The 19,581-nt window shown below is 44.2% G+C and overlaps 1 protein-coding gene across 1 annotated transcript in view; it reads left to right on the top strand.

Annotated features, from left to right (window-relative positions):
- The window catches only part of XPR1 (xenotropic and polytropic retrovirus receptor 1), a 112,164-nt gene that overhangs the window by 82,992 nt on the left and 9,591 nt on the right, over nt 1-19,581 (top strand). Inside the window, exons 6-11 of the mRNA XM_038145125.1 lie at nt 453-536; nt 1,024-1,105; nt 3,971-4,158; nt 4,390-4,569; nt 8,731-8,896; nt 10,557-10,748. Coding sequence (XP_038001053.1) covers nt 453-536; nt 1,024-1,105; nt 3,971-4,158; nt 4,390-4,569; nt 8,731-8,896; nt 10,557-10,748 — 892 coding nt within the window. The remainder of the gene's footprint in view (nt 1-452; nt 537-1,023; nt 1,106-3,970; nt 4,159-4,389; nt 4,570-8,730; nt 8,897-10,556; nt 10,749-19,581) is intronic.

Raw genomic sequence — 19,581 nt, 5'->3', positions numbered from 1 at the left:
AGCAAGGCTTGGATGGAACTCTAAGCAAATCTGTTCTAGTGGAAAGCGCCCCTGCCCATGGCAGAGGCTTGGAACAAGATCTTCAGGTTCCTTCCATCCAAAGCTGTTCTATGACACTGTAATTCCCATAGCGTTTTGCCCTCTCTATAGCTTGTATTTGCCACCAAGATGGGTAATGATTGATTTTGAAATGCCCCTGACTTCTGGCACTGCTTACATCAGTATGGGTATGTTCTCTTCAGCTGGGAACTTTTCCCTTGGCAAAGCCTAGTGCAGCTTTAACTTCTGCCATGAAGGAACTTGGTGCAGCATGCTGAGCTTTTCACGTCTTTGTATTAAAAGAATACTGGGCCAGGGCTCACTTCTAACATGGAAACCAACCTTTAGGTTTGGTTTGACCACATGCTCATCATCCAGATGACCTTCAGTGGTGTGTATCTTTGTCTCCTTAGGAAGTGGTGACCAACGAGTTGGAAGATGGAGACAGACAGAAGGCAATGAAACGTCTGCGTGTTCCACCCTTAGGAGCAGCTCAGGTGAGACATGGGGGTTGTGGAGCAAAGCTGCTCCTCCAACTTGTCATGGTGCCAAATCAGATTCAACATCTGAAGGAAACAGTGGAAATAATTGATGTGAGCATGCATGGGGCAGGGCCAGATAATCTGCTTTAGTTCCGGAAGGTTTGGAAATAGGTTACTGCTCCTACTGCATGCAGACAATGTAACGAAGGGAGGAGATAAATGGTAAAAGGAAATTTGTTTTAATTTACTAATAAAAGTAAATGCTTAGTGTTTATGTGGTCTGGAATATATTTCAGGGGCCACTGAGACTCCCAAGCTGTGTTTCAACATGGCAAGAATATTACACAGCATTTTCAGTTTAACAAAACCTCACTTCAAAAGCAAGAGTGCAATCAGGGATCAGGAGCTTGTGTTTGTGATTTTAAGTTGGCTCTGCAAACTAATCTGACTGTGCTGATAATCTGTTTACCTCACCTTAATTCTGCTGTGACTTTGTTCACAGCCTGTACCAGCCTGGACTACATTCAGGGTTGGATTGTTCTGCGGGTTGTTCATTGCACTGAACATCACTGTCATACTTTCAGGTAGGTGTCCTGCCATGCCTGGGTTTGGGTGTATTCTCCTCACTTAGGGAGGGCCTGGACCTAAATGTTCTGTGTTAAATCAGAGCCATATCACATTGGTATGAGCTACTAGTTCTGCTCAGCAGTAGGTTGTGCTTTTTCCCATGTTGTATATGTCAGTGTTGAACAAAAAAAATCCTTTTCTTCTGGTTTCCTCCTTGTTTTTGGAGGGATATTCTGAGGGTGCAACATCTGTGTGTAAAAACGGATTTTTGTTATCATTCTGGGAACACACAGCCCATGCCCACCTTGAGACAGGTGCTTGTAGAACTTGAGCTTTGCATGGTGTTGACTCACTAAAGAAAAGATCACCAGACACAGAGCCATGTGACCAGATGCCACTTGGGATAGAAATCTGGAACTCATGTGGAAATTCCTAAGATTTCAATGCCTGGAGTCTGCTAATGGAATTAACTGACTTTTTCTTATTGGCAGTAGTTGGCAAGATTGTTTAAAAGCTACAATTAATGGGTGCATCTCTCAGGCCCTGGCTTTATTCTGCTTTGTGCCTTCTGAGTTTGGCCCCTGATTAGAGTAGTACTGCAGATCCAGACACAGAGCTTAATCACAAGCGGCTTTACTAATTGTGTGTGTGATTTCTGGAGTGTTGTATCTTGCTTAAGCAGTCCATAGGAAAAGGCTTAACAAATCAACTTACCAGCTCCTGCATTAGGGAAAGCCCATGTCTGTGTTTTTATGACTTAAAAGAATTTTTAATCTGATGTTTCTGTAATTGGATCCTGCCATCTCTTGGGATAAAATGCCTCTGAGGAGCCGTTTGCAGTGCTTCTCGTTTGGTCTTCCAATGGTAGAGGCATGAAGTTGACCCATCTGCATGAAAGCTCTGTTTAATGTGTAGAAACTGTTCTTTATTCATAATTCCTGTTACTTAAATGTTTGATCTCTGTGTGAAATGCAGAATGATTGAAGCCAGTTGTGTTTGCTTTCCCTCTCAGTGCTGAGAATGAAAACGTGAGGCAGTTGTGAGAAGGAATTCATAGAAATGATTATATCTCTAGAGCAGGTGTTAATAACCCAGTGTGGGTAATGGGTGTGTTGTATCAGCAGGCATGATCTGATTGCTGCAGATACTGGGCAAAAATCTGGATTCCTAGTGCAAAGTGGGTGTTTTTAATTGGCCCATACTTTGCTAACCTCTCAGCTGCTTTTGCCTAATTGTTTCTGTGATTTGATCAGCTAAAACAGGGTTTTAGTGTTCTATGTGGAGAATTTGTGAAACAGCATCAGAACATGGCTTCTGTCAATAACCCAGTGCTGTACTGCCTGATTTGAAAACTACAGCAGCAGCATTTTACAGAGATGAGTTTGTCGCCACTTGAGGTCTGTTAAAGGCTGCAAAGCTACAAGTGAATCCCAGGAGGGTGTCACCCTAAAGAGGACAAATTCTGAGGCTTCACTGTTTGTGTATGGGCTTCCCTAGGTGCCAAGCTAGTGTGTAAGTGAGGTTGGAATTTCACAGAAATGTGCATTCATTTTATTAGCCAGAAAGCTACAAGGTTTCATGCAAAATCTCAAGCCCTTACTGTGGTTCTGCTCTTGTTTGACAATTAGATTTGTCACCAGGGATATTTCCACTTCTTAGTCAGTATTTTTGGGGCTACTCTGCCCTGTTTGGAGTTTTGACCAGATAACCCATTGGGGTTCCTTCCAACCTTACCCATTTTGTAATTTTTTTTCAGGTAATAATTTGAAAATCTTTCTTTGCAATTCCACATTTAAGACTTAATTTCACATTTAAGACACGTAATTTCTTTCAGCGTTTTTGAGGATGTGTCATTTCTGTCCAAAAGTTGACTCTGTTTTGCCTGAATCCAGGAGTCTAAAGTTTTAAGTTTAAAGCAGCAGTTCCGGAGTAATTTTTTCTTGCACGACCTTTTCTCTGTAAGTTATGTAGTATAAAGTATAGATGCTGAACACATGAAACTCCCTATGGATTTGCTTTCTCTCAGAAAAAGTTTGAAAAACTTGAGGTTGTAATTTAGGCAGATCTGCAAGAATAAATTCTCAGCCTCAGATCTGTAAAAGTGCAGGTTCTTTCTTTTACCCCTCTTAGAAACTCTCATTGAGAACATTGAGAAACTCTCAATTGAAACTAAAACTGAGGATTGAACAACTTTATTTTATTTATTCTTTTCTCATCAAACCTGTGCCTAGTGACCAGTCCTTTGAAAAGAGGTTTATGCTGGAGAAAGCTGCTGCTGTATAAGGGTGCTCATTGTTTGAAATGTTTGAAATGAAGCACATTTGTTTCCAAAACCCTGAAAACTGAACAAAGGAAGCAACAGGCTTTTCCAGCACTGCTGCCTTGTGCTGGGATTTCTGTTTGGGTGTGGCTGGGTGTTGTAATGCTGGCTATGAATATGTATTGCATTACCATTGTACTGAGTGCCATGATTAAGAGGATTTAGCATTGTTTTAAATGCTGTAAATGGTTCCTCCTGGTTTTGTGGGGAGCTGAAGTGTTTGTGTATCTGTCTGCTGGGATTTCATCTCTATTAAAGCAAAATATTTAAGTGTCTCTAGTCAGATTTATGCTGGTGCTGTCCCTTGTGCCTGTAGTGTGAGGCGGGGACGCTGCTAATGACGCAATTACAGCAGCTGGAAAGGGAATTTTCCCCAGAATACTCCTAAATCCCCTGACAGGCTAGGTAAAAAGTCCTCCACTTGCTGGAACATGCAGTTGTGTACACGTGTACCCTGTTTTCTCAGGGTACAGCCAAACATCTGAGATCCAGGATAAAGCCTTGCTTTGTGACATGACCTCTGTTATCCCTAAAATACTTCCCTTTTTTTTGTCTTTGCCAGGTGTGGCTTTTATAGATGGACCAAATGTGTGGCCACTGGTGAGAATCTATCGAGGTGGCTTTCTCCTGATAGAATTCCTCTTTCTCCTGGGTATCAACACATATGGCTGGAGACAGGCTGGAGTCAACCATGTCCTCATCTTTGAGCTCAACCCCCGCAGCAACTTGTCCCATCAACATCTCTTTGAGGTGAACAGGAGGGATTTTAGAGTGGCTGAGCCGTGCTGAGGATCAGCAGGATAAATCCTGCCTCATTTCCTGGCAAGGGCTCCTAATACAATTAGAAGAGGAAGTTGCTGAAGTCTGATTAGATTACAGGATTGAGCACTGCTCTCCCTTTTCTTCTAATGAGAACACATTGCAGGTTTTAGGGCTGTGTTTTCATTAGGTGTATATTTCTTTGGTTTTTTTTCCCTGCAGATTGCTGGTTTCCTGGGTGTTTTGTGGTGCCTGAGCCTGCTGGCTTGTATATATGGTAAATTCACCTACATCCCCATGCAGGTGAACCCACTCATCTTGTATGGCTTCATGTTGCTTTTTCTCATCAACCCTACCAAAACCTTATATTACAAGTCTCGGTTTTGGCTGCTCAAACTATTGGTAAGTGTCAAAGCTGGTTGAAATAAGTAATTTTTTTGTTTAAATGCTGTGGCTGAGCAGTAGCTGGGAAATGTATACAAGTGTCACTAATCCTCAGGAAAGAGGGATGCTGGGGTATGCTTATACTGCTGTGATGTATAGAGCAGACCTGATCAGGTGTTGACTCCAGACAGTTTTTGAGGATGAGTTTGCAGAAGCATATTCTGCTTCCTGTACCACCTGACTTGTTAACCTTCCTATAGACAGCTGCTTACAAACTTTTGCATGTATGGAAACCTCTGGATGTCTTGGCTCGTTTATTCCTTAACCTAGTGAAACAGATTGATTAGAGGTCCAGTGCTCCAAGGCAAGGCTGCATGGATGCTCCTCAGCCCAAACTGGGGTAGTGCCAACATTGAGAGGGTTCACTGATGGAGAGAGAACTTATGGAAAAGTTGCTGCCTATAAAATTGTGTTCATGGGTGGGTTTTTTTCTGTTTGTGCTCTTAAACAAACTCTTTGTTTGAGACCGAGCTCTTTATTTTCCTGTAAGATAAGTCTGGTAAATTCAATGTCAATATATGTGCTGCTTCAGTGTTCCAGTTATAGGTGGGAGCTCTGAAAGAACAGTTTTCAGACTTGCTGGGTGACTCATGAGTTTCTTCCCAAATGGCTGTTTCACATGCTCTTCCCCACCCTGTGCAACCTTTTAAATTGGCTTTAATCAAGTTGGTTCCCCTGACACCTTCTTCTTGCTAGCACTGCTCTGAGGGCTTTGGGCAGAAGAGGGTTTGCCTGGCTGGTTTTCTTTATAGAATCATTTCAATGCCAATTAAAACAATTAACTTTATCTGGAACATAGCAAAGATGAGAGACAGCATCATACTTTGAGGACGTGTGTACAGGTATACACACAGTGAATTAATCTCTGTGAGCTCACCTCTTGTTATTTGATTTGCTGGCTTGCTGCTATGCCAGCTTCTTCCCTTGTGCCTTCCAGCACTCAGCCATCCCTCACAGAGGTACCTTTAGTCCCAAGCCTCATTAGTCTGACTGCTGTCCCCTGGTGCGAGGGGAAGCACTGGATATACTTTAACCACATGAACAATATCTCTGCTAATTTACCTTAATATCTTACCAGGGTGAGATTCTCAGTCTCCACAGAGCTGTTAAGCTGTTTGCAGCTCCTGCCCTGCCCCAGTGATTTCCAGACTATACTACAGTCTGAGATAAACTTCTAGGATCATAGAATAGCTTGAGTTGGAAGGGACCTTAAAGATTATCGAGTTCCAACCCCTCTGTCACCGGCAGGGACATTTTCCACAATCTCAGGTTGCTCTGAGCCTCATCTACCCTGGCCTTGGACACTTCTAGGGATGGGGCAGCCACAGCTTCTCTGGACAACCTGTGCCAGAGCCTCACCACCCTCGCAGGGAAGAATTTCTTCCTTGTATCTAATCTAAACCTACACTCTATCAGTTTTAAGCCATTCCCCTTCTCCTGCCCTTGTAAACAGTCTCTCTCCACCAAACCTGAACCATGGAATATCTCGAGTTGGAAGGGATCCATAAGGTTCATTGAGTAGCTTGAGTGTGCAGAGGCCAGTTCACCTCAAGGTCTCCTGGGGGGGAAAAGCTTCATCAAAACGCAAGGTCACCTTAATGATGGGAGATGACATGGTACTTGAGTGCATTATGTGGAAGGAGGAAGGGGAAAGAAGAGGCCAAACCACATAAAGAGCAGATTTTATTGTGTGTACTTGACCAGCTGGGTGTATTTTATTGCTCTGTGCAGCTGCCAGCAGCTCTCTGGGTGAAAGGAGGTTTAAATAGTGCAAGTCTTAGAACTGCACTGCTGGTCACACAAAATTATGTTTGGTGAGCATTTTTCTCACATGCTTCATATGTTTCATTTCCAGCCAAAATGAAATCTTAACATGTCAGGTGTAGCAGAGCATTACAGGCACTTTCAATTTTTCTGGAACCAAATCAGGGGCATGCTTGAATGTGTTGTAGTATTTCCTCATGGATCTAGGAGTCCTTCTGCCTCCCCCTGTGACCAACATCAACTACTGGTTGAGGGTGAGATCTCTTGTGCTAATCCCTGAGGGATAGCAAAACATCAGAATTGATCTTCCTCTGCGTGAAAAAATTTATTTTGCCTGTAGTAAAGTCTAATTCCCCTGCTGGGCTCTTCTTTCTTGCCTGAGTGCTTAGGTGAGCATTCTTTGTGCCTTTGCTGCCAGATGAGAAGCCCCTGAGTGCCCTTGTGTGGGCTGGGGAGAGCAGCTCACTGGGAGGAATTGGATCTGAGCCCAGGGAATGTCCTCATGCCCAAGCTGTCTTCAGGAGCTCAACGGCCACAGCAGTGCAGGAAGCCTGCCTGTGAGAGGTGAAAAGCTAGCAGGTGTTCACCTCAGCTCAGATATCTGGCATGTCAGCACCAATTAAAAGTGCAGAGATCAGCACCAGGAAGTCTGTGCTCAGGCTGTGGAATTGTTGATAAAGAATTGCAACTGGTTATTGAAACTGAGGTGCAGCTCTGGTGTTTTATCACTTTATCCTTATCTGGAGGATGTTGCAGACGCTTCTTAGCTAGGAAGCAAGGAGCTAGCTGTGGTACCTCCACTGGAACTGGGGCTGCAGCTCCAGCTGTGCCTGGGCAGCAGGCAGAAACCACAGTGCCTGGCACATGGCATTGGGCGGCTTCAGATGGCAGCTCAGGCTCTGGAGGAGGGTTGACTCAGATGCCAGTGCCAGATATGTCATGGATCTGTTGACTCCTCCTCAGCTGTAACCTGTAGGTGGAAAAATTCTACTCTCTTAAAAGTTTTATGCTGTCACCTGGCAATGCTGAAGTATTTCTCCCTAAATTAAATAACAAGAATATTATTATTTCTTGTTTTCTTTTTTTTTTCCCCAGGGAGATCTGTCTGTAAAGCTATTTTCACATTTCATTTGCTTAGCTAGTCTTTGTTCATGGACAAAACAATGGTCTGTGATGAAACAGATAAAGATAGTATCAGGGAGTGTTGGGAAAAGGGAGCAAAGGGCTTTTGCAAGGGAAGGCTGGTGTGATCTTTGACCCTCTGTTCTGCAACTGAGCACCTTTGAAGACAGCCCTCTCTAAAGGCTGGCCTTGTTTGACCCTTGGGAATAGGTGCCATCCAACATGAGCACAGAGCTTTCTGGGTCAAGATCCATATCTGCTTCATGCCACAGACTCTTAATCCCCTATTTGGCTTTGAAATTTTAGGACCAGAGCCTTAAATCTGTATTAGAGGCTGATGGGGACGTGTCACTCCTTTTCTTGCTTTGTGCAGCTGTGCACCCTTCAGGTTAATAAGGAGAGCAGTATAAAAGATCAGTGTTAGCCTGTGCTTTCATTAATTTAAAGGTTCATAAATCCCAGAATGACCGGATGGTGCTGGTGCCATCTCTGTGAGAAATTGGCCATTAGTAACTACAGCTAAATGGGTAGGGAGAGGGGTAATCAAAGGTAATGGAGCAGAAAACTGTCTGCTTTGGAAGGAGCAAAACTGCTCTTCAGGCTTAGAGGGAAGGTGGACTGGGATTGAGGGGGAGTCCAACTGACAGGCAATAGGATTTCCTCTGCCTTTTCTTTCACCCTTTCCCTGCTGGAGGCATTGGCAGACCCAGTAATAATCCTCACTGTCACAACTTCTAGTACTAAAGAACAAGTCATAAGTTAAGTAAACCAAGGCATGACCAGACTAATGGCTGTGCTGAGGGTCTAAATCCAACTGACATTAAGTGTGAGGGGGAAGGTAAACGTGGAAAATGTCAGTGGACACAATGTAAGTGCCTGAAAAAAAATGCTGATCGAAGTGAGCGGCAGTGAGAGAAATGGAGCTATGTAGAGCTCTTAAATGGAGACTGGGAATTTCTGGGAAAGAGGAGACTTGGCTGTTCTACCAGTAAAAAACAAAAGGCTATGGGGGCACAGGAATAGATGCGTACAGGAGGAGGAAAGCAGGAATGTTCTTTGTACTGAAAGCAAGGAGTCAGTTATCCCTTTTTGTCAGCAGGAGCAAAAGGTCAGCAATAAATCTTTAAGTGTTTCTGTTATTTCCATATTTGTTCAGTTCTGTGATGTCCTGCCACTGCATTTGGATGCCTTTGACACAACCATTAATTATTCCTGCCTTGTTTTTCCTTACAGTTTCGGGTATTCACTGCTCCCTTCCACAAGGTAGGCTTCGCAGATTTCTGGCTGGCTGATCAGCTCAACAGCCTGGTTGTGATACTTATGGATTTGGAATACATGATCTGCTTCTACAGCTTTGAGGTTCAGTGGGAGGACAATGCTGGACTTCTGGCAGATACAGGTAATGCTGAAGAGCCCTGGGAATGGGGTCAAAATGACCTGAGAAACACTGAGCCAGGCAACTTCCTAATTGTCTGTTTTAAAGAGGGTTATTAATAGTACAGGAAACCAAAATAATTGGCATTTCTTGTAAATGTGGCATTAGAGAGATTCTCCCCTTTCTTACTTCCATCCAGAGAAATGGAATTTCACATCAGTGTTCATTTCCTAGTCCAGTCATTTGGCCCAATGTCTGTATCCATCAAAGAATTTAGATACAGCACTCCTGATCGGAAAGAGAAATCCATTTTCCTGTCATTGTTGTTTTATTTCATTGTAGTTTAACCATGTATTTGCCTTTAGCATCTTCCTGTTGATCATCATGAGAATCCTGAGCTTGTTGAGCACAGCTTTCTGTGCTGTAGCCTGGTTCTTACGGGCTCCATTCCGAACCAAGAGAGGATGGAGAAGCTACTTGGTGCCACCTCTTACTTGATTTGAGTTGATGCTGCTCTGCCAGGGTTGTCCATGCTCTGTCTTCCCTTATTTTCTAGCCAGAAGGAACACAGAGCTGGAATGTGAATTTTGACTTTGGCCTTCCCAGTGGCAAAACAGTACCTGTCTCCTCACTGTTGACTTTCCATTTTAAGCAGTAACTGCTGGCAAGTCATATTGTCTGATGGTTTTGACACTTGCTGAGAGAATTTGCTGTGTGCTTCAATAAGCATCAGTGTTCACTTTGTTCTTCCAATCTGTCTGATCTTTCCCTTCATTTTAAAAGACAGCGTTGCAAGCAGCTAAATATTTACTTATTAAAAATAAAATTAAAATACATAAAGTAACTGTGTGTATAACAATTTGTTCTCTTCCAATTTGAGCAGTGGAATGATAGCACAGTGTTTTGGGATAAATACCAGCTAAAAGTGTGTCTCCCTTAGTGTGAATAAGAAACAAATGAATGTTAGGCAGCAGGGTGTTTGGTTTAGATGTGCTGAGACAGCAGAAGAATATGGAGTTCTTGGGGAGTTCCAGGAAAAGCTGAAGTTTTCCTGATCATTGCCTTATTAAAAAGAAGGTTTTCAAACATGGAAAAGGGGACACAATGGCATTGTGGTGTGGTTGCTTTTCATCTCAGTTTTTGAAACGAGACTATGCCTTGGCTTTGCTTTTTAAAAAACAAAGTGAAAAACACTAAACCCACTCCCATACTGAAATGTGGTTTTTCCTATTACAATGCACAAGGAAAATGAGTCAAGGACATCTTTGGCAAAGTAGCCTTTTAGACCTGTCCTGCAGAGTTTCTAAGTGCTCTCCCATTTATGCACAAAAATCCAGTGTCAAAGGCCTTTTGTAATTCCATCCCTAATTTGATTATTCACAGTCCCGCCAACAGTGCTGAGCACATTTAAAAATCTATAATTTCTAATCTAGCATGTTGGTTATACTGGCAGGACTGAAGGAGTTGGATGGTGATCTGTCTGGATGTGTTATTGATATCATGTCACCTGAACACCTCCAAGATGAAATTGAGCTACTTTGGGCTTCTTGCAGTCTGTGTGCCGCGGTACCAGTTGTTCATGGGGAATCGCTGCCATAAAGTGATATTGCAGACAGGAAGACAAGAGCAGTTCTTAAACTTACTAACTCTGCCTTAACAGCTTCAACTCCTGTTTTTCTTGCAGATAATCAGATTTGTAACAGCTACTCCTACGGAGTGAGAGCAGTTGTCCAGTGCATCCCTGCTTGGTTGCGATTCATCCAGTGCCTGCGCCGTTACCGCGATAACAAACGGGCCTTTCATCTGGTTAACGCTGGAAAATATTCCACCACCTTCTTCGTGGTGACATTTGCAGCCCTCTACAGCACTCACAAAGGTATTGTTGGTTTTGGAGAATCCTGTGCAGCTCCTGGGGTTTGTTTTTTTTCACACGAGAGAAGCTCAGTCTGGCATCCCATTGAAACGTGAGTTTCCTGTGTTTTGCCACCAGTGAAACATCTCTGGGGTAAGGCAGGGCCCTGCCCAGCTTGTAAAGAGTGTTTTAAGATCTTATTTTTGGTGTTTTTCACATCCCTGGTCTGCTTAGAATTGCACTTAGGGAGTGGGGGAGGGAACTTCTAGGTTTGTCTTTTGATAGATGAAATACCTGTCAGGTTCTGCTGTGAAGGGAGGTGAATGGGAGGGAGATAGATGAGGAAAGGGATAGCACAGCAAATACTTCTCCCGTAACATTCATGAATATTTAACCTGGATCATCTGAATAATCAGTCCATCATTCCTAAATGTGAAGGCATGTGCACAGTGCCAGGAAAAAATGCTCTGTCTGATTTTCCTGTGTGATTCTATCCATGTTTTTTCAGCAGCTGGTAAGGAGTTGTTTCCAATCCATTTAACTGCAGATTGAGCTCTGATCCCTGAAGTTCCTCATCTCCCTGGAAACGACAATTACTCAATTCTACTCTTGTTCTGAAGGAAAAAGCTTTTAGTTTCTGCACTTCAGGCAGTCACCCTGCCCTGCCTTTCATTGTTCTGAAACCCTAAAAGCTGTATTCTTTCATTTGAAAATATCTTCCTTCTATATACCCAGAAATTAGCAACCCCATACAGTCGTGAGCAATTACTTAGTCTGGAATATTCCTGTGGTAAGGCAGGGAGAAGTGTTGAAGGCATGATTCTAGTTAACATTCTGGGTTTTTGGAGGGGTGGCAGGGTTGTTAGAAACCTTCCCATGGCCAAGAAATGTCTGTTTTGACATAGCTGGGCCCACAGTCACACTTATGATGTTTTTCAGTATATTTTAATGGCAGGGAGGGGCAGTGGCCCAAGCTGGCTGAAGTTTGGGAGTTGGGCTCTGCATCCAGGGAGCTGGTGTGAGAGCATCCTCTGGGAGCATCCCCTGTGCATTTCCTTCCCACTGCCATGTCCCTGAAGCTCATTCCTGTTTTAACTTGTTTGCTCAGTGACATTCTGCAGCCCTGCAGTCCAGTTAGTCACCACTGCCAGAGCCTGGGATGATTCCCTGGCTCTAGAATCACTGCTTACATCTTCTGTAGCCAGAGGTGCTCTGGGAGGCTGACTAATGCTTCTGCCTCCCTGTGGGAGGGACACATCGCCAGAGCCTTCAGATGGGGTAGGGTTGTGTCTTGGTTTGAAAAGCCAGGTGTGTGCTAAGGAAGGCAGGAGCTTTCCTTGAAATGGAAAATGTAAACCTGCCACCCTCTGAATTATTGTAATTTTGAAATTAAAAGGCTCTCAGGCAAAGAGATGGGAATAGGAATAACAGTTCTTTACTAGGAAAATTAAAATACAAATGCAATAGTACAAACAAACAAACAAAAAAAAAAAAAAAAGCCACTGCCAGAGTCAGAACAGGAGCTGGCCCCCTGTGGGTCAGGGTGGTGGCACAGTCCCATTCCATGGTGGCTGCAGCCCTCCTGCAGTGCCAGCTGTGGTTCTGCTGGAGCAGGGATGCTGGACAAGGGGGGAGTTTTCCTCTGAAGCTCCAGGGCTGCTGGAGAGGGCCTGGTCTGCCTCTGGGAATGCAGGGCAGATGAAAGCTGCTCCTCTGGGAATGCAGTGGGCAAAGGCTGCTGTGCTGTTCCCAGGCTCAGATTGTATCCAGGTAGGAATGCTTGGCTCCTGCCCTGGGTGGAGCATCTCCCCATGGGATGATGGAATTTGATCAGCCATGCAGGGACACTCACTGGCCCATGAACAGAAGATAATTAATAATTAATGGCCCATGAACAGAAGATATTTCCTGGAGGAGGATTGGTTGTGGAAGAGATAAAGAAAACTGCCCAATGAACCCAAGATAACTGCCCCACCTCTAACAGATGGCAAATGGAGCACACACATATCCTACAATCTAGGACAGGTTGGAACCAAGAGGAAAACCAGCCTCTGTCAAAAGGTCCTGTTGAAGAGTTTGACCTCTTTCCACTGCCCTTGAAGCTTTTCATCCGTGCCAGTGTTGCTACCCTGGTTCTGGTCGCCACCACACTGGTGTCCCCTTTCCCAGTCTGGAAGGGAGTGGGCTGTAATAAGGTGTTTATGAGCCTTATTCCAGTTGCTGTAAGACGTCCTTGACTCCCAGCTTTTGTCTGTCCAGTTTTGTCAGTGGCACGTCTTTATTGGTGTTGTACAAAAAAAAAAAAATTTGGAAGCTTCGTGGCCTTTGGAAATTACACGTTAGAAGAGATTTGTGAATGTCACTGTGCTGGGCTTTTCAGAGGGCTGCCTAAAGCCCTGGACATGTCCCCTCAGGCCTTTAGGCCTGTTCCCATCATGCCATAAATGTACTTTCTAGTGTGCTGTACCTGTTAGGAAGCCAAATTTATCAAAGTGCTTTACATAGATCTCCAGTTTGTTTGGAACTTGGAATCAGATGGTTTATCATCAAGTTGTTATGATGCTACTGTTGAAAAGAGATGTGTTGCTCGCCCACACCTTCTCTGTGTCTGCCCAAGGATAGCAAACACCCCTCTCTTACCTCCTAAACCTCTGTTGGGGGGAGCTGTATGTTCTGAAGAAAGCCAAAAACAGGTGTCAAATTGGTGAAGATCCTTGCTCCTCAGACCTGCTCTAAATTTCAGTAACAAACTTATTAATTGCTATGGTATCAAGAGTTTTATTTTAACAGTCTTCCATGCCTGTGCTTGCAAGCCTATGACTTACACCTCTGGAATGACAGCTTTTGGCTGCCAGGAGAAGAGGGCAATCCCTGCCCTTTCCTTGGGAGGTCAGGTAATGGACACCAGTGCCTGTCCTCCACTTGGGAGGCCTGGGGACATCACAGCCCTCTGGGAAGTCTCATCTTCCTTCCTTCATTGGAACACTGGATAGTTTGTAGCTGCTCTGTGGATTTTAGTCAGTGCCTGCCAGCCATGTGAAGATGGGTTGTGTGGTTGGGAGGGTTTGCTGGTGTGAAGAGCAGCTAATGCATACATAGTGCACTGACAGCACTCTGTGTTTTCCTGGGTTTGCTGCTGGAAAACAACTCAAACTAAACAAATTTACAAATACCACCCTATTAAGTGATGCTTCTGTTCTAGTCCTGCATGGTCTTCCCTACTCCAAACCTCCTCTAGTGAAGGATCCCTCCAGTAGCACCATGTACTGTGGGCTCTTGACAAGTATCTGTTTCCCAAAAAAATCCCTGTTTAATAATTCATATTGCTCAGGGAGTGCATAATTCCAATTCTTTCTTCCCTAGAAGAAGCCATTTCTTTACTTTCCTTCCCTTGGATTCAGATGCAGGGAGCAATTTTCTCTGCTAATTGCAGTTTGGATGTCAGACTGCTAAGAGAGCAAAGTGAATTCTGTTAGGATTTTGCTCCAAAACTTGCAGTGCTGTTGTTCTGGGACCAGACCAGCTTTACAGGGGTAACTCCAAGCTGTCATCTTGATATTCAGGAATCACTGGGATTAGTGAAGCAAACGGGAGAGGAGCTACCCCAGAACATAATTCTGGAGCAAGCAGTGGTGCGTAGAAGAGTGCAGACTCCAGCACGGCTTGCAAACACAGCCACGTTTCAGGGACGACAGCAGCAACATGAAGACAACTGTTGCTGAGTTCCCAGAGGAGGAATTCTCAGTATTTTTATCTCTCCCAAAGGAATGAGAAGCAAAGGCCATGTTCTGTAAATATAGTGCTGCAGGGTGTGTTTGCTCAGGCAAATGAGGCATGGCTGTAACTTGAAGCTACCTGGCAACCGGAGAGCCACCGGTCCCTGCCCACTCTGTCTCCTTCTTTCCCACCCTTGCTTTGCACTAAGGAGCTCAGTGCTGGCATTAAGTTCCCTGCCAGTGCTGAGTAGCTTTCCCCAGAGCCAGCCAACAGAGTATTACATTGCCTTATTTAATCCCTAGGGAAACCTACGTGCTGCTGTGGAAGCAGATGATTAAGCCCAAGCCTGCGGCGGAATATTCAGCCTCAGCGCAGCGTTGTTTTGACACGCAACTGCTTTCTGCTGTGTTTTCACCCTGCCAAAAGCAGATGTGCTCTGCTTGACAAGTGCACCACTAAAGAGGCTCCCACTTCAGTCTACATTATCACAGTATTTGTAGAGTCATAGTGTGGTTTGGCTTGGAAGGGACTTTAAAGATCATGGAGTTCCAATCCGCATACTTTATACTATCCCAGGTTGCTCCAAGCCCTGTCCAGCCTGACCTTTGAACACTTCCAGGGATGTGTTCCACAGCTTCTGTGGACAGTCTGTTCCAGGGCCTCACTACCCTCACAGGGAAGAATTTCTTCATCACATCTAATCTAACCCTGCCCTCTGTCAGTTTGTAGCCATTCCCCTTTGTCCCTTCACTCCAGACCCTTGTCCAAAGTCCTTCTCCAGCTCTCTTTGAGCCCCTTTAGGCACTGTAAGGGGTTCTAAGGTTTCACCAGAGCCATCTGGTCACCTCTCCAGACTGAACAGTCCCAGCTCTCTCAGCATATCCCCATAGAGGAGGTGCTTCATCCCTCTGAGTATCTTCATGGCCTCCTCTGGACTCACTCCATCAGGTCCATATCCTCCTTAGACCATGTCCTCCTTACACTGAGGGGATCCCAGAAAGGGAAATCCATGGGCATCCCTTCTTGTATAAATTGTGCTTGCATTAAAGAAGGCACACTGACATATCTGGAATAGCGAGCTTTGGTTTCACTCCTCACTCAGACCTGACTCAGGCTGTGTAGGATAGGGGTTGTTATATTCAGGTGTTCAGCTCTTCTAGGAAACAGTTGTGTTGTACTATTCAAGGAGTGCTGGTCACTTCTGAAGCTTTAGTCCTGATTTATGCTCCAACTTTTTTCCTTTTAAAATAAGACAGTGGTTTTGCTGCTGACAGTTTTCTCACCTTGATGCAGCTTGCTCACATGGTATCATTGGAAATACCAAAATATAGATTTGGCTTCTGTGCTTGAAGAACTGAGCTTCTTGAGTGCCTCTCGTTCAAAATTTTCTTGTTTTGTGGGATGTGCTGGCTCAGTGTGACCATTTTTTGTTTACCTTGCTATTGGCTGTACGGGATTTTATCCTTTAACTGAAAGGCAGGATGGTTTATGGACATCGTCAGTTTGATTCACACACCTTATTCAATGAAATCCTTGTGGTTTAAGAAAAATCCTGCTATTTATTAACATCTGAATTATTCCAAAGTCAATCCACATGGCCTGGAAACTTGAGTAAGCATCTCTTCTTCCATCCTGCTCCCATGGCTTTTCTAGGTACTCTAAATGAGCCTGCTGAACACTAGTTGCCATTGGCTTAGGGTGTCCTGGAGAGCCCTAGGTGGGTCTAAGATAATGCAACTGCCATGCACTTTCTCATTAAACAGCCCAGGAAATTGTCAGTAATTAAAAATATGGAAGTTAACTAAATAAGGCTGTCTCTGAAGGGCTGTGCTTCTGTCTGTGCTCTCCCCATCACTTCAGAAAGAGGTTTCTCTGCAGTAATGTCTAATTTATGATTTTTAAAGGCAGCCCTAAGAGAAAAGGGCCACGAAATAGAGATGTGGAGTGTCAAGGCAAAAGCCATCCTATGATTGATGGAAAGTGTTGGACCATCCCTTATTAATAGAGAGCTTCAAGCAGGTCTGACCAGTGGAAGGTGAATGGGAACTGTGCAGCTTTTGGAAAATCCAGTGGAAGATTCCCAGGTCTCTCCCTGCTGCCCACTCCTCGTTAATCACAACAGCTTTGGCTGTTCCCAGGGGTGACACCGTGTCACGTCGGGACAGGTCACTGCTTCTGCCATGCTCTGTCCCCATGCAGGGCCCTGAGGAGGGCTCTGACTTCTCTACAAATGTAGACTCTTGGCTAAAAGAAGATATGAGATGTTGCCTCTTGACAGTTCTTTGCTGCTGCTTTGCTTAAATTGTGCCCAGAGGCGACTGCAGAGGTTTCTGGTCACCATCATCTGATGGTGATGCTCAGCAGGCTGGGATGACATCCAGCTGTGCCACTGGGGGCTGCAGGAGGTACCTGGCTGCACTTGAGCTCTGTAGGTAGGTGGTTGTGTCACTTAGCCCTTGTCATTGCTGTGTTAGAAGCTGCAGGTGGCAGCCCCCGTGGAGTGAGGCTGCTGGTAGGTGGGACAATAAAGCACTGTGATCCTGCATGCTTACAGCAGGAGACAGTGAGGTGATGTGAGAACTGGGACTGAAATGACAGCAGTGCAACAGTGTGTAGTCCCCCAGCTGAGATAGAGAAGTTCATTTTTAGGGGGTCGGGCAGGGCAAAATAAGTGAACATGTAGAATTTTTGTAAGCACAAAGCTTTTAAAATCACAAAATAGTGAAGCAAGTAGCATTTGCGAGATCCTGTTCCCTCACTTGTATGTTGGTACAAGACCTCCCATCTCTCCCCCTCTTCCTCAGCACAGAAAGAGCTGTCAGCATTTGATTTAGGTGCCACAAGAGCCTTATAGAGTGCTTGGATTGACCTCTTGAAGTAAAACAAACTTTGTAATGGGATTAACTGGCTTCTTTCTTAATACTTGCTGTTTTCACATGCCTTCCCTTAGTACAGCACACTGGCAACTCCACCAGGATGATTATTTGGAGCCAAAACATGTACAGTCTGTCACATTGCTGGGAGCTAGGATGAATTTTTGTCTGCAACCCTGTCATCCTGTGCCCAGGAGGCCTCCAGTAATGAGTTGTGTTCATTAGGCAGTCTTTCTGATCCTTTCCATCAGAGAGGCAGCAGTGACATTAGTGAGGAATTGGGAGGCATTGCCGTGGGCAAACATTTCTCATCCTGGCCTCTGACCTCCTCAGGGCTCTGTGGTACCCTGGTTTCTCCTGGTTTCCTGTTAGCTCAGCTGATTGCTGACACCCATCCCAGTATCCCAGTGATGGTGCTTGGGGTGGAGCTGGGAGGAGCATCCCTGGAATGCTGCAGGAGCATCCCTGGAATGCTGCAGCAGGAGCAGCCACATTTTATTTTTAATTTAGGTTTTACTAATTGTAAATATTAAGTTTGGTATGTTTTACATATTGTTGGGGTTTTTTTTTACTTTTAAAATAATTTCTTTATTTTTAAATGTGATCTTTGCTTTTAGTTATTTTAATGAATTCTTACCCAACAGTGCCTTCGGAGATTTGGGTATATACAAAAACTTATGAATCTTCACTTGTTTTCTAAGTTTATATTTTGATGGTTTGTAAAAATAGCTTTTTTAGATTGGTTAGTTGCCCTCTTACTGTAACATAATTATTTGTTATAGGTATTAAGGTTTTATTTAATATTGAATAGGTTGCCCCCATGTGTACTAAAATTCTATTTTCATAGTCTTTATTTTTTTACTTTAACCTTTCCTTTCTTTAAAAGTCTTAAAAATAGGTTGAGTACACTCAGTTTTAGTTATCTTTGTTGGATTTCTTAAATTATTGGAAACTTTCTTTTTTAATAATTTAAATACTTTATTACTTTTTTGCTGTTTACGATTGGTTGTTACTAAAATTTTTATAGCTCGCTGAGTAGCTTTTGTTTTTTTAGAATAACACAAATGTCACTTATTATGCCTTTGTGTTAAAGGGGTTATAGGTTAAAAATTGATAGAGCCAAATTTAATAAAAATGAAAAATAGAATTTATTTTGCAACCGCTATACAGTCCCGTTAGCCGACCAATCAAGCGACAGCGCTGAGCCCGGGGTCGGAGCTGGGTGAACACTGGCCTGACCTCTATCGCGGCAAGCCCCCCACAGTTCACGCATGCCGCATGGCAGAGTCCGTTCTTGTACTCTTCTTCTAGCCCAAGGCTAAGTTCATTGTCTTCTTTCAGTGTCTTCCATATTCATGTTGGTTTCTTTCAGCGTCTTGTGCTGCACAAAACCTCGTTCGGGAAGCGATGTGCGATATCGCTTGGTTACCGGAATTAGGTATTCAGATGTATGTTCCTGATGGCTCTGATTATTAGCACGGCCCATCGTCGCTGGGGGGTTTCTGGACATTCCAGCAGTGATGGTCGTTCTCCTGTGCCGGGCTTGGTTTCGTTCGTATAGCATTTCCTTCCTGCCAGCTGCAACTCCGTCATCCTTTGGCTGCTTGCAATCTTCGTTACAGTGTTTCTTAAGATTTCTATATTTCAGATATATTCTGTTATACACACTCTGGGAGCCCCTGCTATCAGGATGACTCCCGAGGTTGTGTTAGAGAGTCCTTTTCCCAACCCAGCTGTTGAAGAAGGAGTCAGAAGTCTTCGGCTGTTGTTCTCAAGGTTGTTTATTGTTATCTAAAACATTTTCTGTCTGGCCTGCTGCAATCTGTTCAGCAGGTCAGCCAAAGGCACACTCTCCTCCCACGAGGCTGGTGCTGTCTTTTATACTAAAAACTACATGGACTATACTTACAATTCCGTTCCAATGGCTATCACCTATGTTAGACAGTCAGCTTCTATTCTAAATCAATCTAGAAGTGCCAACATCACCCAAATCATGGAGGCTAGGAAGAAGAAGGAAGAAAGACAAGGCATGCCCTGATTCCTCCATCTTGGAGCCTCAGACCCCCATGTACAAAGTCCCAGACCCCCATGTACAAAGTCCCAAACCCCCATGTACAAAATCCTAAATTTTTTCCCTTCACCCTGTGATCACTACTATTGTGCTATCTAAACTTTTGTGACTTGTAATTCTTCATACATAGTTGGTAATTTGCTCCATGGGATAAGATCTAAATCCCACGTGTCTTTGGCTGCATGCCAGGGTCTCA

This window comes from Motacilla alba, chromosome 8, assembly GCF_015832195.1.
Source record: "Motacilla alba alba isolate MOTALB_02 chromosome 8, Motacilla_alba_V1.0_pri, whole genome shotgun sequence".
Taxonomy (NCBI): domain Eukaryota; kingdom Metazoa; phylum Chordata; class Aves; order Passeriformes; family Motacillidae; genus Motacilla; species Motacilla alba.
Note: the sequence above shows the minus strand (reverse complement) of the source record. Positions and strands in the feature narration are given on the sequence as shown.